Source organism: Aulonocara stuartgranti (genome assembly GCF_965226115.1).
Source record: "Aulonocara stuartgranti genome assembly, chromosome: 20".
Classification (NCBI taxonomy): Eukaryota; Metazoa; Chordata; class Actinopteri; order Cichliformes; family Cichlidae; genus Aulonocara; species Aulonocara stuartgranti.
The window spans coordinates 5,208,910-5,231,014 of record NC_138956.1 but is presented as its reverse complement, the minus strand read 5'-3'; the positions used below and the strand labels follow the sequence as shown (position 1 = coordinate 5,231,014).

At 41.7% G+C, this 22,105-nt stretch overlaps 1 protein-coding gene and 1 long non-coding RNA gene across 18 annotated transcripts in view; one reads left to right on the top strand and one right to left on the bottom strand.

Annotated features, from left to right (window-relative positions):
* Window positions 1–572: 572 nt before the first annotated feature.
* On the top strand, window positions 573–2,213 carry LOC309697523. The gene is made up of 2 exons (XR_014273847.1): window positions 573–706; window positions 872–2,213. It is a non-coding gene; the product is annotated as an uncharacterized lncRNA (long non-coding RNA).
* The window catches only part of kif1b (kinesin family member 1B), a 67,244-nt gene continuing 47,063 nt past the window's right edge, over window positions 1,925–22,105 (bottom strand). For 7 of the 17 annotated variants that reach the window (XM_082519478.1, XM_082519468.1, XM_082519479.1 and 4 more), the window contains 29 exons: window positions 21,385–21,490; window positions 20,157–20,305; window positions 18,451–18,629; window positions 17,770–17,907; window positions 16,697–16,948; window positions 15,002–15,120; window positions 14,595–14,680; window positions 14,250–14,379; window positions 13,763–13,916; window positions 12,785–12,875; window positions 12,558–12,676; window positions 12,348–12,403; window positions 11,890–12,090; window positions 11,175–11,283; window positions 10,989–11,055; window positions 10,757–10,841; window positions 10,222–10,327; window positions 9,716–9,742; window positions 7,624–7,738; window positions 7,392–7,525; window positions 7,230–7,291; window positions 6,990–7,135; window positions 6,550–6,810; window positions 6,386–6,457; window positions 6,169–6,290; window positions 5,923–6,075; window positions 5,510–5,702; window positions 5,233–5,351; window positions 1,925–5,123 (listed from right to left, as the gene is read on the bottom strand). In XM_082519478.1, the coding sequence (XP_082375604.1) occupies window positions 5,081–5,123; window positions 5,233–5,351; window positions 5,510–5,702; window positions 5,923–6,075; window positions 6,169–6,290; window positions 6,386–6,457; window positions 6,550–6,810; window positions 6,990–7,135; window positions 7,230–7,291; window positions 7,392–7,525; window positions 7,624–7,738; window positions 9,716–9,742; window positions 10,222–10,327; window positions 10,757–10,841; window positions 10,989–11,055; window positions 11,175–11,283; window positions 11,890–12,090; window positions 12,348–12,403; window positions 12,558–12,676; window positions 12,785–12,875; window positions 13,763–13,916; window positions 14,250–14,379; window positions 14,595–14,680; window positions 15,002–15,120; window positions 16,697–16,948; window positions 17,770–17,907; window positions 18,451–18,629; window positions 20,157–20,305; window positions 21,385–21,490 (3,594 nt within the window). In that variant the 3' untranslated portion in view covers window positions 1,925–5,080. The remainder of the gene's footprint in view (window positions 5,124–5,232; window positions 5,352–5,509; window positions 5,703–5,922; window positions 6,076–6,168; window positions 6,291–6,385; window positions 6,458–6,549; window positions 6,811–6,989; window positions 7,136–7,229; window positions 7,292–7,391; window positions 7,526–7,623; window positions 7,739–9,715; window positions 9,743–10,221; window positions 10,328–10,756; window positions 10,842–10,988; window positions 11,056–11,174; window positions 11,284–11,889; window positions 12,091–12,347; window positions 12,404–12,557; window positions 12,677–12,784; window positions 12,876–13,762; window positions 13,917–14,249; window positions 14,380–14,594; window positions 14,681–15,001; window positions 15,121–16,696; window positions 16,949–17,769; window positions 17,908–18,450; window positions 18,630–20,156; window positions 20,306–21,384; window positions 21,491–22,105) is intronic. The other 10 variants (XM_082519469.1, XM_082519471.1, XM_082519474.1 and 7 more) reach the window with 4 other exon arrangements.

Genomic DNA, 22,105 nt, shown 5'->3' with positions numbered 1-22,105 from the left:
CAGGAAAGATGTTCTTGGCTGTCTTTGTTTGAAATGTTTGTCTTTTCTTCTGTATAATGGAAATAAATGGCATCTGAAAAACTGAGGACCAGTGTGCGGAGTGTGTCAGTGGGTGTTCCTGTGCTGTGAACGAAGATAAGATAAGATAATAAGATGATAAGAAATATACTCTTACTAATTATTAGAGTTGAAAAGTACTTTGCTAAGCAAAATTAAATGAGGTTCAGTTGGAGCTTTAAACGTTAACATAAAGGTTCAGTTGGTGATGCATGTAAGCTTCACACAGTAGAAATGTGTATTTATTTTTTATATTGGTTTTATTCAGATTTTAGTGTTTATTTGTAAGTGTAGTTTTTATTTGCATGATTTTATGCTGTTTGTGTCACATGTTTTTAGTGTGTTATTTTACATTGTTTTAATCCACTGTGGATTTGCTGGGCATGGGAGAAATTAGCTGATTGTGATCACTTGCTGAGGCATGGGTGTGTCCAGAGGTGTCCTATCAGCCGTTTATAGGACTTATGAAACGGAAGCAAGCTGAGCAGTGGAAGCAGAGAGGCCCCAGATGGGAAGAGGAAGGCAGGAAGGCCAAGCCGAAAAGAAGGGTCACACCCCCACAATCACGCAGCGGAGACTGGAGACTGACCGGTCAGCGTGATGTGGCGACCCAGTCCCGACAGCAGGAACGGCGACAGTAGGAGACAACGTGTGTGATTGACAGCAGGGTAGATGTATACCACTGCCTGCATTTGTCAGTAGTGTCTCACTGTTGTTCACTGGGTGCAGCCGTGTTGGGAGAGGGTCTCCATGGCTGTAAGCCAGGGCAGCTTCTGGGATGATGGTTCTGGCTCCTATTTGTTTTTACTTACAGGGCAATGACGTGAGTTTCGTTTCATTTTCTTACCCCACCCCCAACCAGTCGAGGCAGACGGTCGCCCCTCCCTGAGCCTGGTTCTGCCGAAAATGGAGTTCTTCCTTCCCACTGTTGCCAAGTGCTTCGCCATAGGGGATCATTTGATTGTCGGGGCTTTCTCTGTATTATTGCACAACCTTTATCTTACCATATATTGCAAGTTTATATGTTGTGAATTGGCTTAATGTAAATCAAATTGAACTGCATTCAATTAAAACTAAATATTATAACTTGTAATCAAATCTATTCAAATGTAAAGTCATCTCACTCAATTTGGACAACTAGCACTGAAAAATACACTGCCATCCTCTGTTTCCCAATTAGCAGACCAGAGGTTGCTGTTTTATTCATGACTCAATACTTGAATGGTTTTATCCTGTTTATAAATAAACAAAAATGACATTGCTTCATTGTATGATTAATTCTTTGTCTGTGTCAGTCCTTAATACACAAACATGTATACAATAATTCTAGTTGCCATAGTCTCCGGAGATCCTATGCTCCGTTATCTCATACTTTTCTTCACTGTTTACCTCATTCTGCCCAATAAAATGTACAATTTTTTGTAAACAATGACTTGCTTTATGGCATTAAAAAAAACAAAAAAAAACAACAACTTATATGAGGACGTACTTTAAAAGAAAAAAAATGACATAATGAAGTAACAACTTCCTGGGCATTATCACCACTTTGCATTATACAAACACAGGGCTATTTATCATCTAACTAACTTTTGGGTATGTGGGATAAAAGGATAGGAGCTTCAAATGTTGTTATCATTCTAGAGTCTTTACCTTACAGTGTTCAGCAACTGCTGTGATTTGGTGCTACATACATAAACCTGAAGTGAATTAATCCACCTGTTCACAGGAGATCACAGGAAGATGACACCAAACATCAGAAGATCTTATTGTGCGCCACAGTAAAAGGGTGGTTTCTTGGGACTAAAGCACATAAACTACAGCAGAAGCTCACATAAAGCAGGAAATAAGCAGGCGCCACTTCATCTGCTAATGCACGTTTTGCACTTTTATTGTTGCCTCATTCACTAACAGTTCAATGGTGCAAGATTACCATACACAGAATTAGGATATCTGCATGACACATCTATGCTATACAGCGAATGGATTATAATTATTACAAATACAGTAAACATATTTACATTTTAGTTCAAGCTCCATACAACACAGATATTTACAAAGTAAGTATGAAAATGAAACCGGTCTGACAAATAATGTACAGCGTTAATGATGTTTTTGTTTTGTTTTTTCCTTTTCTTTTGGTGAACAAATCTGAAAGGGAGCGGGGTTAACTGATATTAATTGTCAGAGGGGGAAGGTGGGAAATATCATGGCTAGTTTTGTTTGAAAGGCATCAACGGAAAAACAAACACACACACACAGAAAAAAGTGATGAGGTGAAGAAAGACACAATAAGTGTGCTGTCGTTTTAGATGTCACAAGCTACTTTGTATAGTCCTATATCCCTGATATTAGAAAAAATAAAAATGAGTTAAAATACACCTTTATTTTGATAGAGTTCAGATGGATGCCTAGTATGACTAATGAGTAGATATCCTCAAAAAAAACCCCAAAAAACCCAACAGACTTCTAATTCACTCAAACCGCTTTCTAATAAACAGGAAGCACTAATGTAACTCACCTCCTCAGTCGAGGTGCAGGGGTTACATTTTAGGTCTCCTTTTCCTTTCCCCCTCTCTCTTACATTCAAACCCTCTCCCAGTTCACACTAGAACAGGCCGCCACACCATCATTTGGTTTAATATGAGTGGAACAACTAAACCGCACAGACTTTATTTGATCAGTTAGTTGAACCTTTTATTAATATGTGCAAAGAGCTGCAAACTAATATATATACATTGCAAACAATAAATACACAATCCAAAATAAAAACACCTCTGCAAATGAAGTGAAAACGTTTGCTCTGGCAGCGCTTCGCATCAGCATGTATATGAGGTACATTGCACTTTCGAGACTTGATCTGTGCATAGGTGCATCTTTGATGTGCAGCTCAGAGATCCACAATCCAGCACGTTTCTGTTTCTCTGACCGTCAGGCTGGCTGACCCGAGGTCACGTCAGCGCTTCATTTTTTTATCTATATGTAACAGACAGTTGGTTCCTCTCCTTCCACGCATTTCATACGACACAGCAGGCAGACTGCTGGTTGGTTGACCAGAGTTTTTTTATGCCTGTCTGCATTAACACATCTCGAGAGGCGTAGGTGCCAAAAAGTGAATCCGGAGCCGAATGTAGCAGCTGCAGCACGGCACACAGAGCAAATATTTTCATAGGGTAGTATCAGAAATAAGACCTTTGAATATGTAGTCCCTTTAACTTCTTTCCTTCTATTAAACCCTTTGAGAAACAGCTATCCAGTGTACTCCTGATATGTGCTCTTATCATTTGTTCCTGATGATCAAATACAATCCTGGACTCAACATATGTGGCTGTGTCTCTGTCCTTGCTATAGATATGTGTTAATGTGCAAAATAAGGTTAAAAGAAATTAAGAAATAAATGCCCTCCGTTACATTTCATAAAAACCTTCATTGTGGAATGATTAAAAGCGTAAGAAAAAAAATAACAATGTTAAAATAAAATAAAAATATGAACACAATGAGAGTTAGATGAGGTTTTGATTCAAGAATAAGAATAGAAAAATGAACACATGGTTCCCTGTGGTGCTGCTGAACACGAGTACTTCACTTCAGAGATTTCAGCCGACGCTGGTGTGACAGCGAGGGGAGTCATGGGACTACATCGTAATCTGTCCTGCGGGCCATTTAAAAGCAGCTTTGCTGGCTAACCACTGGCGTCAAAGCAAAAAAACTAAAGAAACATTGCACCTTCATTCTTTTTCCTTACCTCGTCCTAAACTTTCCACCGTGTTTTCTTTGCATCTTTATAACAAGAGTGTAAAGTTAATAGCAGTAAATGTCAAGGCTTTCTGATTCTCAGTGAGATAGAGCGAGCTAGAGGAGCAGAGAGGAATGTGTTAAATGAGGGTTAACTACCACACTGATCCCAGAACAGACCGCATGTACAAATCAAGTTCTCCCTCTAGTTCGTTTTCATCCTCCTAGTCCTCCTCCTCTCCTTGTAACCCTGTTTTTATTCCTTGGGATGAAAAAGCAAAAAGGGGCCCGAATCTACTCCTGCAGGAACAATCGGTCATTGTTTTTTTTTTAAACTGCTGAGTTATGAAGCGATCCTCGCTTGTTTGTCTCTAGTTAGTCTGCAGTTTTTATGTTAACACAAATGCATGAGTATTTTACTGACTCACTAACTGACACTGGCACTATTGAGGGTTTAGAGGCGGCGTATGTACACAGATTGAGGAGGATCTAAGTATGACGTGGATGACAGAGGAAATTGGGCGTGGCCCTCCTGTCAAATTTCATTCCCACTTTGAGTTTTTGTTTCAGAGACGGTTCAGCCTGATGCAAATCTCACTGAGAGAAGAAAAATACCCTATAAATCTATTAGCAGCTATAGTTTAGGTAGCAGAGCGTAAACTAACACGTCACTTGGAGAGATCTGTAGATTTTTCCTTCATGGTTTCAAATGTAAGCTGGCTGATTTGGTTAATTTTTGTTTTTTGTTTTAAACTGAGCAAACCTGGTCTTCTCCTGAGGACTGCTGCAGGTATCATGCAAGCATTTTAATTTAATAAAAAACCAACAACAAAAAAACCCCAAAATAGAATGAAACTCATTTCCGGAGACAAATAACACTGATAGAGACATTTTTTTGTACAGATGATTGGCAAACGGAAAGTTTCTAAAGAGTCGTGCACACACAAGTAGACTACTACAACATGCTACTTAGTTAGGGGAGTTTGGGAATGACAACGAAGCGGAACAAAATTAGACCCAAACATTGTCATCGAAACAAAAACACAAAAAGCTGAGGGGAGGGAATAGAGAGGAGGAAAGCTAAGTTGGCAGCGGGGTTGCTGGAGGGAGGCGGGGAGGCAAAAGTTCTGTGGAACTTAAACGTTTTAGTCGCATGAAAAGAGACTTAAGCCACAAGTCTACTTACAAGAGAAAACCGTCAAGAATCACAATGATTAATAAGTTTTAACACTTGGTATTTTCAAAGGCTTTTCAGAAAGGATGGAAGCGGTGGTTTTCCCGCTCCGCCCGCTCAGTTCTTCGTCAGGCCGCTGCGCCGCCTCGCCAGCTTAGATCTGCGGGGAGAGTTTTCCGTTGTGAGGAGGAGGAAATGTTTTTGAAGGGTGCAGAAGCTGCACGTTTGACTGTGGTGTGAGAGGAGTGTGTGTGTCTGTGTGTGTGTACCTTATCGTTCCTGCTAGCAGAGGATTAAAAGCGTACAGCCAGTCATTCATGTCTTTCTCGTTGTTGGCCTGCAGGAGGATGCCTCGATGTTTTGTGCACACTGCAAATGTGTTGGGCGTCTGAAAAGAAGACATCACATTATACTCATGTTCATTCAAATGATAAATCCCAGTGAATTTGCCATTTCAGCAATCCACGTGTCCAAAACTGAACAACGTGCACCAAAATAATTTGAATAAATTCTCATTAAAGAAAAGCGTGTTACATCCAGCCTTACCTTAAGCATGGCCTGCTGGTCTTCGCTGTATTCCACCTGTGCTGTGGAGAGGTTGAGGACGCCTCGCTCCACGGGGTCCTTGTCGCTGTTGTAGATGAAGACGTAGGGCCGGCGAACAACCACAAAATGCTTCACCCATGAGTTAGAGCGAGGCTCCATGAAGCTTAGAAAACCCTTCTTGGACACAACAGATCTGAAAAGAAGAGATTTTATTCATTTATTTATTTTTTAAGAGAGCGCTTGTTTTCTGAGGAAGAAGCAGAGTTGGTTTGTTTTCCAGCTGAAATCATCCAGGCTCAGGAATCAATCCACATCATTTCTGCTTGAATTAGAGAACACGAGTATCGACTTACATTTGGTCTGTGAGACACATGTCATAGTGACAGTATTTGGGTTAACATGGCATTACTCACCCTGGTCGCATTTCTTCAATATCAGGCACCAAGTTGAGGAACTCGTTCTTTGCAGCCCGCGCAAGGTAGGAGGTCTCCAGAGTGGGAACCATCGGGAAGTTTTCATAGTCTGAGCAGGAGGGACTGGAGGCACGTGAGCTGTTCTCAGGGGTCCTTTAACACAAATCACACCAAGTTAGAATCAAATAGATGACCTGTCAATAACCGTTTGCAGATCGAGGTCAATGTTCCTAAAAATATGTTTACTTCTGGTCCATGGAGCCACAGCGGGAGTCCGACAGAGAGGGGCAGGTAGAGGAAGGGGTGAGGGTGGCACTGCTGAAGCTCGTCACGGATGGATCACGTCCGATAGGTGAGATGTCAGAAAGCTGAAGTGAAACAACAGCAGGATGAGGTAGACGTTAATATATCAACTCAATGATGTGACACAAAAAGGCAGTTTTTTTTACTTCTTATTTCTCACCTTGCAGTCACTGATGCTGTTCACCAGTTGGTTGTATTCACTATTGAAGGTGTGTGTCAGAAGGCGCAGGCACTACAACACAACAGGAACAAGACCGATCAGCTCCGAGCAGAGAAGGAAGAAGGCAGCAACAAGAACGCCCACTAAGCCCACGTTTTTCTCACCTTGGTGGCCAGCTCCTTCTCACGATCCACCAGGCTCTCGATGTCGGCGGAATCGTAGCCGCTGCTCTCGCTCGGCGTGATGGCGCTTTCAAAGGTGGTGCTGGAGATCTGAGAGGAGATGGAGGTGGACGTGGACAGGGTGCCGGAGCTCATGCTGGGGGACGGAGACTCGCTCAGGGACTTGGTGGTGGGAGCTGTTCCTACGGGAGCCGCCTCTCCCAGCTTCTCTCTCAGCGCCAGAAGGTGACGGGTCTTTTCCACCTGGATGAAAGATGGGGGCGAATGTGAGGTGGGGAGAAGAGGGGAGGGTTAGTCATGTAAAGTGTGTACTCGAAGAAAAAACGTTTTAGAATAGCACTTTGGTCTTTGAGTTGAAAAGTCATTTTTCCCTCTACGATATTAAACAGATTTATTTCTTTATGAATCTTTTAAGGCCCCACCTCCTGCAGCTGCTCCATCTTCTCTAGCTCCCACTGGTGCTCTAGGATGAGGCTATCTCCTCTGGGCCTCCAGCCGGCCAGGTTCTCCTCTCCACGCACGTAAGCCACTGATGTGTCTAGGACCTTCCTCCTCCTCCTCTGCATCCCTGCTCAGGACATGAGCCCTCATTAGGATGAAGCTCTCCGCAGAATTATGATAAAACAGCTGCCGTTCTTTAAACATGTTTCATGTCCGCTCACCTGGGCTTCCAGTGTCAGACATCTTACACAAGCTCAGCTCGTAGATCCCAGTCACTCGGTTGCTATAATGAAGCAGAAGTTATGAACAAGGAAACTTTGTAACAGGGCAGATATCTTTGATTGTGAAACAGAGATGGCCACAGTACAGCAGCCCAGATTTACCAGTCAGGAGTTTTGGAGTATCCAGTGCCAAAGAGATTCTTGAGAGAACGGGGTGGGGAAATCTTGGCGTCTCGGGAGTAAAAGACCATGCAGATGTCTTTGGTGATAATGGCAGGCTGGATGCAATGGTCCAGCTGTAGAGAGGAGATAAAGGGTGTGTGTTAGACACGATGACATCAAGAGACTTAAAAACACGTACAAACAGGTGCAACACACTGGAGCAGCGGCTGACCTCCAGATACGCAGATAAGGTCATGTAGATCTTCTCTCCATAGGGAGTGACGCGGTTGAGCAGGAGGGAGTTGTGCAGGGAGCTGTCCCACACTGCCTCAAAGCGATAGAAAGTCCTGAAAAGACAGACAGAGGAAAAGTTAGCTTGACAGCATTATTTTTTATGAAGTCCTACTTGGTGCTAACACTACAGGGTCTCTGTGTACAGCAGTGTGTCATGTTGTTAAAAAAAAACGTGAGCACAGTTCTGACATATCAGGAAGTGAACACAGTGACTGAAGCGGTGTTCACATTCATCCTTTAATCATGACAAAACGTGAGGAATCGCACTGAGGTGAGACCTTGACAACAGACAAATCAGGAGCCACAGAGTGTCAAGTGTCAGCCGACACCAATCGGGACAATGATAAGAAAGAAATTCATTTACAGACACGTGAAAAGCAGTCTAAGGTTCTAGATCTAGATTATTACACCACATCATTATTTATTTAAAACCATGCCAAAATGCACAAATGACTATAACCAAGTACATCCTGTAATTCAGCAGCTGATGGAACCAAATTTAACAGCAAAAAGTTGAGGTAATCATTTTTTATTAGTGTCTCACAGCAGTGTGGAGGTATTTCTGACCCACTTGTCTTTACAATATTGCTTCGGTTCATTGAAGTTTGCAGAAATGTATTAATGCACAGCTTTCTTAACGTCCCGCCACAGCACGTCAATCATATTGAAGTCTGGACTTTGAGCCACTGCAGCACCACTCTGTTGTAGCTTTGCTGCTGCGCTCTGGAGTCACTGACCCAACGATGATCTCATTTGACTCTAGAATACTTCATGGCTCACTCAGTGACCTGGACACTTTGCCCAAATAATCATCACCCGTGCAAAACCACTGGTACGAGGTGTTTGTGCTGATATGCTGTGTTTGGTTTTCACCAATCTTGAAGCTGTGCATTAGGGCTTAGGTTTTCAACTCTGCAAACTGAACCCATGCTGCCATGTTGTATTTAGAGAGAAAAGGGTTTCTCCTGGAAGCCTTTCCAAACATATTTGTTGAGCTTTTTTTTAATTGCACTGCCATGAACTCCAACATTAAGCATGCTAACTGTGGCCTGTAGAGCCTCAAATATCTGTGGTGAATTTTTTGGGACGTCCACTCCTGGGATGATTGGAAACAGTCTTTGATTTTTTTTTAAACTTGTGAATAATCTTCCTTGCTGTAAAATGATCTACTTCAAAGCCTTCCCAGATTCATGGGTAACAACAATTGCTTCTCTCCTCCTCAGTATGTCACCACTCTCCTGAATACGCCAGCAAACTGACAGTCGTGGTTACTGATGATCTAGTGCATTTAATTAGCACCTGGCTAATACTGACCCTGTTAAATAATTATGAAAGTAGGCTTGGATGTACTCACCACATCTGAATTTAGGCTCAGTGTTTGTTAAATAAATAATGACGTGGTATAATGTGTTATGTATTGTTGTTCATGTGAGGTTTACCTCATATTAAGACCTACTAAGGACCTGATTGTTTTTAAATTATGTCCTGATACATAAAACCTGAGAGCTCACATAACTGCATATGCTCAGAACATACAGCACAAGTGGATACAAATTACTGCCTTGCAGCAGCAATCTTAAGACCATCACTATGAGCTCTATACAAGGCTACACTGTTCCTGTTATTGACAGCAGGGGGCACTATCAGACACAGACTGAGAGCCAGATATGCTCTGCTGGTGCCTCATTGTTACTGAGGTAAGACTCTATAGTGAGAAACAGCTGAGGGGGAAAACATTGATCTGGAAACGTCTGAGTGTTACAGAGGATATACATAGCACCGTGGTTCAGTGTCACACAATCACAAACAAATACAGAAAAGTACTAAAAAACGGTGTTGCCTCCAAAGACTGCTTTTACCGGTTTGGAGCTTAGGAGGCTTAATATCAACAGGCATGAATGAAGACAGATCTTATGCAACACACAAGCACACACAAACTGTGGAGAGCTTATTTCTACGAGTCTATGGGACTAATGAGAAGCATAAAGGTCTTTCAGTGAAGGAGCCTTATGTTCTCTGGTCGCTGGTACCTATCAATATCCTTATCAATAGAAAGCCTGAGCACAATCATGAGTCCAGCCGCGGCAGGAGGAAGAAAGAGAGCGCACAGAAAAAAAAAAAAAAAAGAGAGAGAGAAGCACAAAGAGTCAGGCAACAGAGACAATGAAGCAAAGTAACAGCAGCGAAAATGGAAAAGGTCGTGCAATGACTCCAATGTGGCTTCAGAGAATATACAGACATGGACACATGCATAGATTTTAACTGATAAGGTTACTACAGTTACTACAGAGTGTCAACAAATGATTTTTTTATATGGCAGGAACTCAATCATGACAAAAGAACACAGTGTAACAATGTAACACATTGGCTTTTTTAAAGAAAAATAAATGTGTTTCATGATAATAACTGAAGAGAATACAAGCAAGAAGGCAACAAGAAGGCTTCAAAGATCTGTGAATGGAAACATTTTACACCTTCAAATGTTGTGACTAGTGTGTTCTCACTCAAACTGACTCAGTGTGGGAGTTTCACCTACCTGTTGTTGTTGTGGGATGACTTGATGTTCTTGGCAGAAATGATGTTAAGGGACAGGACAGCATCGGCTGCGCTATCATCCACTTCAGCCTTGTTCCTGATACGACCTGGTGAGGCAGATCCACACAACAGTTATAAGACCTTCTTGTGTTGGAATAGCTCTCAATAGAGAAGCTCAGCCAGCAGGCAGTTTGTTCACTAACAGCTGTTTTATCACAGCATCCAGTACCAACACAATCATCCACACTCAAGAGCCCTGTTGGCTTCAGAGTCAGCAGCTGAATGTCTAAAATATGAAATGTAATTATTTGGTCCATCAGCTACAGCTACAGCATGAACTGCTTAAAGTGAGAAGCAGCCTAAAGCCCGACAGATTCATCTTTCCAGACTGAAAATGTCTCAGACAGAACCGAGTGGTGTGTTTTCAGTGTGATCTCATAAAGTCAAATCCCTTTAATGATGCTCTGTCCTGTCTTTCTCTCTTGTTTTCTACAGAGAGGTATAGCACGACTAGACCCTAAAGGTAGGCTGCTCACCTACAACCAGCTCACGAACATCTTTCCAATGGAGCTCGCTGCCCTTCTCATGGATGAGGGTCACTGTGATCCTCCGCTGGATCCCCTGCAGCAAACATAACAGGAGCTCAAGATCACAGTGAGCACAGCTAGAGCAACATTACGCTTTAAAATAAGATATTCAACTGTGTACAAAGGAAGCAGTTACCAATGTGTGAATAATAAGAAAAGAACATGTGGATCAATCCTGTACCTGGTGCAGCAGGTAGGTACCGTGGCAGGGCAGGCCTCCACTGTGATCCACGATGGCTGGGATGTACCTGTGCATGGAGGGAGGAAGGTGACACAACATCCCAATTTATAATATTCTTTGTGGAGATAATTTTTATTGTTTCTTTAAAGCTTGTGTGGGAATATAACACTCCAGGTGGATACTCACTCTCCAGTGGGCTCCAGCTCGCTGATCTCAAACCAGACCAGCAGGTCGTACTTGCTGACACAATGACCCAGGTTGGATTTGGTGATGGTGTTCAACTTGGTGGCTGGAACTGGCACACACAGACAGAAGCTCAATGTTATCAAGCGGGAATTTGTCTGAATTTCAGAGAAGATGAATAAAAGTCAGGAGTATTTACTACATGCTTTGGGTGACTAAATGGAGGATGGATAGGTAATGTGAAAACACTGCTGACTCTTTATACTGAGCCAGTAATCACAGAGGATAGATACTGGAAGCATACTGAAATGTTAGGAGGAAGTAAACCACAGATTACAACACCAGTGGCAGCACCCTGCTGTCTCACACATCGGGATTATGGTCCTGTTGAAACACAGTTGCATTCGTCTATGCTCAATATGATCGAAAGGAATGTTATTACACTTGAAAACTGCTGTATTTACTCCTTATATGGTGTGAATGATATGTCATTGACCCTGAAGTTGTCTCCTCAGGACAGTTTCTAAGCAACAGGAGGACATCGTGACCGAACTAACCGCACCTGCAGCAAGGTGCAGCACTCATAACCACAGCAGAGCTTTACCGTGCTACCGCCTGCAGCCACAGAGCACTATAAGAGCACAGCACTACTCTAATCACTACAGCACCAGCATCAAATGTCTGGCTCATTAGCTACAACAGAGTCCACTGTACCAACCATGATGCTTGGGGACAATTAGCACAGGGTCACTGGCCACTGGGAGGAAGGGGAAGTGAGAGAGCTGGTCAGCCTCGTCCTCCAGACTGGCCAGAGCAGAGGACGCCAGGGAGTTGGCGTGCTCGGACAGCGTGTCCAACACTTTGCCGTTCACATAGCCGCTCACGAGGTAGCGGATCAACTCTATCTTACGGGTATGGTCTGGATGTGCGATATTGATGAACGGTGAGAGAGATTGAAGGGCAAAAGAAGAGGAAGGAGGACAGAGTTGGGTAAAAGGATTATATAAATTGTGAGGGAATGATTGAATAAGAGACAAAAAGAAAGAAATCCAAAGGAGGCGAGAAATGACAAGGAAAAAAAGTGGAAGGACACATGAGGCATGCTTATGTAAGAAAAAAATCAACATAAAATTATTGATGGCAAAGAACACATTGATGTGACATGGAAACACTCACCTGGTTTGGACAGAGGCATGGGAATAGGATAGTATTTCCTGGATGGTGTTGGAGGACTGTTGACATAATAAAAATACCTTTTATTTACATATGCATATAAAAATAGACAATGTGATCAGAACACAATTGTTTAATTGTTCTAACAAAATCTGCTGCATTAAATATGAATTATCACTGCATGACTGGATCTGCTGTTTGACCCCCACCAACCTGATCAGGTCCTGGCCATGGAGGTGCAGCGGGTGCTGCTGGTAGTGGCCGAACACTTCAAACACGACGGGCTTGCTCTTGATGTACTCAATAAAAGACTCTGTAACTTCGACAGAAATCTGCTCCAACAGATAAAAAAAAAGAAAAAGGGTTTGACAAACTGAGTTGGAATAAAATCGTTGAAGCACAGTTAGTGTGTGTAGGTGCAGATGTGTGTGTGCACTCACATTCTGGACGTGGTAAAAGCCCAGAGGAGCTCCTTTGCCAGTGTTTTTCAGAGGCTCGGTGGAAAAAGCCTCATCGTGACGGTGCAAGAAACTGAGGGAAGAAACATAAATGAATGTCAGCGGGTTGCATTTCTTTTTACACGAGATAACGACAGACAGCTGAAAGTCACACTCCAGGATTTAGCTAGAATTTTGAATCCTCGTTCTGAGTATATATTTAGAGATAAAGCTGAAACGCTGAACTCAAATCAAACGACTTTTAAACCAAAACAGTTTGGTGTAAATTTACAGCAATAACACCATACTTTAGTTAAAAAGCTGATTTTACAGCACTGCATTTTCCACTTAACCCGTCTGCTTCAAACAAATATGAACTACTGTGCAAAAGTCTTCCCTTGTTTAGTTTTTTCCCCAATAAAATGGGAAACGGGTGCAGCAGTTTATTGAAACGTGCAAACATAGATGGAAATTTGGTATATAAGAAACAGAGTTTGTACAATTCTAATGTTCTTTAAAGTCAGTATTTGGCATGACCACCTTTATTCTTCGACACAGCCTGAACTCTTAGGCAAGCATTCTTGTCATTTCTTTAACTAGTTTTCCAGACTTCTTAAAGGACATTCAAAGCTCTTCGTTGGATGTTGCCTTTAGATGATCCCACACTGCGTCATTAAGGTTCTGGGCTCTGTTGAGGCCAAATCCATGACTGATAATGCTCCTTTGTGTGTTTTTGCGGTGGATCGAAATCTGATGGTACTTTTTTGCATTCTTAATTTAATTAGTGTTGACAAGATCTCCCACACCACTGCCTCAAAGTGCTTAAACATACATTTTAAAGTTGGTGTTTTTCTCATGTACCTCAAGTACAATGACTGGACTGAAAATGAGTGGAAAAAACTTTGAAAGACATTTAGAAACCCTTTAGAAGTGTAAAGGAAAGCCGACTCAACTACTGTATTCTCAGGATCGTGCACTCACTTGAATTGGCAGAAGATGTCAGCATACTCAGGCAGGATGCCGCTGGCCTGGAGCACAGTGACACGGAAGGTAAAGACGCTGCCCACCTCCAAGTGGCTTGCCAGATCATCCCCATGACTTAGTTTGGTTTCTCCAATGTTACCCAGCTTGAGGTCTGAAGAAAGCCAGAGTGAAAGGTTAGTAGGCTTGTTGGATGACTTGTTTAAAAAAAAAAAAACAGACCCTTGACTGCACCTGTGACTCTGCCGTCTCCATTTGACTTCTAAACAAGCACACATTCACGCATGTAATTTATAGAGAGGATTCTGGTGTTCACTCATCAAATAGCTTTCATACACGTTCCTTCACAGGACAAGAAAAACTGCCAAATTTCCATAACAAAACATTTTAAGTCCTCCTTTTTCATTAAACAGGACCATCTGCGCTTAACACTGGGGCTCATAGGTGGAAATTTACGAGTAAAGAGGTGAAAGTCTGGCAGCCTTACCCATGTCATTGATTCTGTTGAGCTCCTCTGAGGGTGTGATGACCTCTGAACTCTGACCCTGACCCTCTACGATGCGCAGCTCTTCCAGGGACAACCCGGAGCGGGTTATGACCTTGGAGGGGAAGTCATTCTGATTGAAACAGAGGAAGACATTAGCATATAGCTGGAGGAGCGACACTGAATCTCCAAACCTAGCTATAGTGTGAGGCATTGGCCATTTAAGGCTAGCCATTTTATTTGACTTGAATACATAGGAATATAATAAAAAATAAGGAACAGCAATGACTTGATGTTTGAACCACAATAATACACACCATCACAGAAAAGGTGCTGCTCCGGGCTTACCTTTTTGAAGTATTCATCATCAAAGGAAATCTTGGCAGTTCCTGACTGCCTCACTCCTGACCCGTAGTCTGGAGCTTCCTCGTCAGCTACAAAGAGAAAAACCCTCCTCTAATCAGGATCTATCTCAGACACAGATGACTTAAACTGTCAACACGGATCAAAAGGAATACACTGAATCTAAGGAATCTTTTCTTTGCCACTGTATCAGTGACTTAAAAAAGCTCTTCAATATGCTGCCATGCTGCTACTGAACATTAAAGCAGTTAAATTTACCATTTAAATAGCCTAAAAATTGAAAACTTCCTATGGCCCAAATACAGGGGCGCTCATATTTAATAAAGAGCAATAAGCGTGCTTTTATCTCCCCCAGTAGGCTCACTCACTAAAGAATCTCATTAATTACTCACCAGCTATAGCCTGGACCCCCACGCGCAGGAAGCCACGCACCTCGCCCTTCTCCGTTACTACGGCAACACGGTGAACCAGAGGTACAGGGTACAGCAGGTTACTCAGGTACACAAAAGCTCTGAGAGTAAAAAAGAGGAGAGAGATATGAAAACCTGAGCGCGGTGCAGTCTGGAAACAGCTGCGGCATTTTTCAGATACAGAAAACGTCAACATCCGATTCACGGTGGCTTTCACTAAACTGCTGATATCTGTTGGATCCCAAAGGAGATCTGAGCAGTGTCACAGACTGTTTTCTGACGTCTCCACAAAACATATACAGACTGACAGCAAATTCAAACACCCTGCGCACAATCGCTTTGAGTGTTTAGCACATATTAATAATTACAATAACATACTGCAAAATATTAGTGACATTTATGTGAGGAGAAGCAAAAAAATAAAATTAAGGACCCAAGAAAAAAAAAAACAAGGGGGGGAATATAAACTCAAACATGCTCCGGGGCGCTGAAATCTGCAGCAGCTCAAACCATCTGTTTTATTTTTAAACTGCGTGACACGGTGGTGACGGATCGCCGGGGCTGCGGCGGTAAAGCCTGTAACAGGGTGGTTTATTGTGCTGCGTTATGGCCGTGTTAGTCTCTTACTCACGCACTCACTGTCAGTTTGTTTTGTGGGACTTGATTTGTTTTGCTGTACATCTGATGGCCTACTCTTTTTTTTTAAACTGTCTGCGGTCCCAGTGCAGGGAGACTCGAGGCTAAGATGGAGGAAAGATATGAATCTGTAAATTCTCTGAAGTCACAGTGACGCAAGTTAGCCGAGCTTAGTTCAGCTCAGTCTGGCTGCACCGATCTGTCTTCTTCTGAGGCGGGAGAGTCGTTTTTTTTTGTTTTTTTTTAAGTAGCCATTATGTTTACAGCACTGAGGCTGCGGCATGGGTGCAACGTGAGCTGCTGCAGCATTTCACAACAATGAATTAAAACAAATCCCAGTGAGCCTGATTGAGTGACAACTACCAACTACTGGTCAGTTAATATGAACTACAATCCATCACATGTACACTGTTATAGCAGACAAGGTTATAAGAACATAATGATGTAATCACAATGTAATAAATAAAAGATATAAAGAGGAAAAAAGATTTAGAGGATTAAAAAAACAACAACATAAGATGACAAATAGCCAATCAGCTTCCACACAGCAAATACATGTATTTCGAACACAGATGGCGGTTAATGCAGTCAGCACTGCGATGGTGGCGGGGAATGAGACATCACGCTGGGAGGATGGATAAAGATGGCGGCTTTTTTTGTGGGACTCTAAATTAAGTCTAAATTAAAAGTGTGACTAAGCATATTACATCGAAAAAGTGCCCAAATTATCTCGAACTGGAAGTCATTTGCGCACATGTGTTTACTCACATTTTAAGCTCCTGATCTTTAATAATAATGTTGGTGCATTTTGTCCCTTTACATCTATTCACTGCACTGCTGCTCGATGCGAAACTATCAACTATCCAAAATCTATTTCTGCATCGTCACAGGGCGTAATCCAGTACATCCTCAGTTTTTCCTATTTTCTTCACTGGTTTCTCTTTGCTCTGTATCTGCATACACGCAAATAAAAAATAAACCAAGCCAACATCAGCTCCAAACTCCTGCCCCAGCCTGTATGTGAACGCCACGGTCACCAACCTTCCCACCAGGATGAACCAGGGGGAGCGGTCGTAGAAGGGGTCCTGGCCATCGCTGAAGATGTCCGAGCCCTCCTCGGTGCCGGCGTCTGAGCTCGTGTCGTCCACGAACGCCTCATCGTCGATCAAGTCAGACATCTCGCTCTGGCGCTCGTCCGCCATCTCCGTGATCTCCGAGTCGGTGGTGGAGAAAGTAGGAGAGGGTGTGCGGTCAGCCAGGTGCTCATTGACGCAACCGTGGAAGATGGGGGAGCTGATGGGGGCGGTAGTTTGGGAAGAGTGGCGAGAACCAAGGATAGGTAAGAGTGGAGCAATAGAGTTAAAACAGCTCAGTGAGCACGGCATCGATGTGACACTTCACTTTCAGAAACAAACATTTCCTTCCTCAAACAACATAAAACACATAGCTGGACACTTTCTCCAGTAGGTAATGTAAACGATTATCAGCTACACAGAATAATGTGAAGAGTTAATGCAAATAAATTTGCAGGATTCAATTCATAGGCAGCAGGTATTAAGCCAACAGTGTGACAGCGGTTTACAGAAACATGACTATTTTAAACCAAAATGAAACGTCACTTTAAAGGATTAACATACAAATCGTCTCACACACGCTGAATGAAAAGAGGATAGAATACAAAAATGCCTCAAATTTCCACATTATCCAAAATCCACAATGCTATTAACAAGTGTTTGTATGAATTACAGGCGGATATCAACATGGGAGTGACATGTGCGAACAGACACAGCAAAATGATACACAGGATTAAAAAAAAAAAAAAACTACAAAAAAACAACACAGGATTAAAATGTGACATCAAATAAAATAATAAATACAAAAAGGAAAGTTGATATGTGACATGAAATCATATGGGAAAATAAAATCAACAACAAAAAATAAAAATGAAGGATTTCTGCGAGGAGCAAAACACCAACAGACAAATCATAAAACACGAGGCCCAAATGTGTGAAAACGCTGGTGCATGTAACTTCAATGGCAGAGGATGAAAGTGAGAAGTGGAACACGAGTGAACGTGATGCACCGTACGCTTCTGTTGGTTCTGCGTTACATACCTCCCCACGAGTTTGAACCAGTGGAAACGGTCATAGAAGGGGTCGTTTCCTGTCAAAGTGCCCTCACAATCCTCCTGGTGCGTGGAGGCCATTTCTCCAGCGCGGTCGTACATCGCTCTCATCTGGTCTAGCCTCTGCCTGCAAATGACAAGCGAGTCATTTTAATGGAAGAGCGATGAGAAAGATAGAGGTCCTAAAAGTCAGAAGGCAGAGACTGCTGGGTGTACAGACGCTGATATCATAGCTCTTTGTGTCTTTTTTGCATTCCTGGTACAGGAAATATGAGAAGAGGCACACAAAAAATAAATAAATTTGCACAAAAGCAGATAGATGCAAACAAAAAAAGGAAAAAGAAAGTTTAAAATACTTAAAATATCTTTTGGTAAATTATTTCTTATACAGGTTAGTTACTCTAAAATTACAGTTAAAATCTGAAGTTAGGGCTTTTATTATTATTTTCATTATTATTGTTGAGAATGGTCTTTCAGTGATAGATACCAGTTTATTAGGTACACCTGTTTAACAGCATTTTAAGAATAACCAATTTGAAAAAAACAACAACAACAACAAAAAAAACCCCAATTATGTGTCAAACGTGTCTCAATTGGAGCTTCAGGATTTAAATGTATGTGTTGTAAATAAACTCAGGAATAGTTTAAGAAGGAAAAGTGGAAGCATTACTTGAGTTTTTCAAGGGACCAGTAGTGCGTGGCTCCATTCTTCAGGTCTTGAACCTCTACAGCGACCACGGTGCGAGGGAAAGGTCTCGGGTCACGATCTTTCTCTGGCTCTGGGGGAAGGAGCTCAGGGGGCAGTGGCGAGTATGGTGTGTCTGTCAGCAAGACAAACTGGAACTGGACCTGATGAATGATGGGAAAGGACGAATACAAGGGACTGTTTATATCTTCAGGTAAGTAAATGTTCGAAGGTTGGTTGATATCGTGAAGCTGAAAGATCAGATGAACACCCCTCCACTCCCTTCCTCTTCATGCCCTTTTGATCTCAGCATCTTCTGGACACAAAACACTAAAGCAATTAATAACATTCGATATAAATCACACACAGATAGAAACCCAAGATAAAATCCTGTCAGCTTATGATGAAAATGGCCTGGAAATGTGACAGATGACTCATTACTGGTATTAATCACAGAGGGCCTAGAAGTGGACACGCATTTAAATCACACTTTTATCCCGGATAAGGGAGGTAAACCAGGCATCAGTTTTATTTAAAGGAGTTTTGACAGGAACATAAAAAAAATAAATATCTGTGTGACCTTGAAATAATAATAATAATAATAAAATTTTATTTATATAGCACTTCTCTAGACAGAATCACAAAGTGCTGCACATAAGATAACAAATAATAAAAGGGTAAAACAGACAATATAAACAGAAATTTAACCAAAAACAGTTTTAATGTTATCAATTTGAAACTGCTACTCTGCATCGTTCTCGAGCTGTCGCATGCACAAACTTGGGTGTCCAGGTAAGATCAAAAGCAGGAACCTTCTTACAGTGAGGCGACACCTTCTTTAACAAGGAGGGTGCCGCCATTTTTATTTATTTTTTTGCTGGTTCTTTAAAATGTATCAATCACATCCAAAGAACACCAGAATGGTCTACTGCTGGCTGCAAGAACTTCCAGTATCTAAAAAAACTGAAGGCCTGCATCACTTTTAATTTTGTGTTAGCATGCTGCACGCTAATGTGGCCACAATTAGCACTAGCATATAAACATAGAAACATATAAAATAGACAAATAGAATAGCCTTTTATTGTCATTGAACATGTACAACGAAACTGTAGAGGGAAGGGGATGCATAAGAAAAGTCTATGATCACAATACAAGTAATTTCTGAAATGTCAACACCGCTGCATGAAAACATTTTGTACTGAACGAGTCTATCCTCTTTGTGGGCTTTATTGCCAGCCGACAGCTCTCAGATGGCTGTTCCCATCTTGATGAAGCTGTATTATATAAACAGGGCTTCTTGAGAGGAGGGCTTTAAATAAATAAGGAGCTAAAATGGAACTTTTCTTTTTACAGAGCTGAAAAAGAGGCGGGGAAACAGCGTATAGTGTAAGGATGATAATATTTTATTTTAACACCAAGTTATCTAAGCACACTCTGCAAACCCCTAAAATCATGCTAGGAACCTGTAAGTCATTATTATATGGAAAATATTTTATGCAGCAACCTTTAAGTCTAAGATCCTCTGACCCATTAACATCATCAGGCGCTTCCCTTGTGACACTCTCCCAGGCCTGAGGGTGTGTCATGTGGGTTTGTGTTTAGGTGTCAGTGAAATACGTAGAAAATGACAGATTATTGCTATGAGGGTGATTCACTTCAAGGTAAATAAAGAGAAATACCAATTCACTTACTTTCTTCTTCAGTTCCACACTGATGGCATTAGCCTCTTTTAGGTAGACCGCATTTCCCCACAGCTGATCTCGAAGGGAGGTGAACTGATGGTACCTCCACTTCCTGAAGGCCCACTGAGCCAGCTCAAACTCATGCTGAGTCCACGGCACTGTGCGGATACAAAAGACAGAGGGGGCGTTATCAAGATAAATACAGCAGTTATTAAACCTTACAAATCAAATAATCATAAAACCCAAAAGGACCATAGCTTTGATTTAGCCCAGCCACAGGTCTATCCTACTTAGCATTAATGCTTGAAATTCAAGAGGATCTCTCAGTTATAGCATTTTGTCAACTTCACTTTAAAGGTAACATTACTTGTAGGCACTGACTGCAGTATCAACAGTTTCCTTTTGAGGCTCTCAAACAGAATTAATGAAAAAAGTTCCAGAAAAGCATGAAACTTACAAACGTATGCGTCAAGAACCAAAACTAAGAGGTTTCTTGTATGAAACTACAATCTGAGCATAAAGGTTTGGTTTTGTCACAATAAACAGAACCCCTTTAAACATGACAGAGCCTGTATTCACATTAGGTTTCATAATGTGCCACCAAGATGGATGAGATTAAGACTAAATTAATTAATGACCCATCGCTGGTTATTACCAGTCTTTCATCCAGACTTAAAATGATGGAAACCAGCACAGAGGCATGCTCTGAAACCTGAAACAGTGATTTAATGACATTTGTCATCACTGGGCTGAATAAGTATGGTCCTTTAGACTTCATAATGATGAGCATTTCTGACCTGGTCTCCCTTGAAGAAAAAAAAAAAAATCTCAATGGATTTTTTTTGGTTAAACAGAGGTTTAGTAAAAGTAATATATAAATTTATGTAAAACGACATATACCATTAGTAGTATGTTTATTGTGCATGGACTAGAGGATGTACTAGTTTTGAGCTAGTTTTCTGTTAATACCTTCAATGGGTAATTAATGTGGCACTATTAAAATACTTGAATCTGAATGAAAGTGATATTATGGATATGTAAATACTATACGCACATCCAAGGAGTTTAGGCTCTGGACACAAAGTGTGGAAGAAAACAGACACAGTTCATTTATACATTTATATAAAAATAAACACACACCCCCACACATATATATCTATATATTATATTTTAGCATTACATGTAGTGTGTACAGGAAAAACAATCATCTTCAGGTCTGAAAATGCATACTACACACCTTCCTCTTCCTCCTCCTCCTCCAACTCTTCTTCATCGGGTGTCTCAGCTACCAGTGAGCGAGTCTCCACCTGTTTCTGAAGCTCCTGCAATTTGCTCTCGTAAACCTGGACACCAACACAGGGAAGAGGAGAGAGAACGTGGAAAACTGTCCATCAGCGGCAACAACAGGTGACGCCAACCCAACGAGGGTTTTATTTGTGAAAAACGAGCACTGAAGACTGTGATTATGAAGCCAAATGATGCGCGCTTCTGGATGTGTAATAGCATTAAACTGGTTTATAGTTATTAGATTGTGAGCCCTACCCTTATATTGTGAATTTCTAGATAAATATGTTGCACATAAGCAATTCATGCATCATTACAAAGGAAAAAATATATATTTTTACTGTCCATGAAACTAAGATATTATTAAATCCAGGACTAAAGAGGTTCAATAAAGTTCTAATTATGTGGATCGCTCAGCTCTTCACCAGTACAACAAAGGAGAAACCATCTCCTTTGTAAGTATGTAAGAGCATAAACTGTGGAATACTTTCTATATTGATCAATGAGGAAAAAAAGCATCTGAGAGCAGTGGTATGAGTGGAAGCAGAGAGGTGCTGGTAGAAGCTGAGTCAACTGTAATCCAATGAGGGGCGCCATCATCATCATCAGGACAGGCTGTGTTCCCAATGACCTCATCCTGTTTGTTCACAGTCTTCTGAGAAGACAATGCAGCC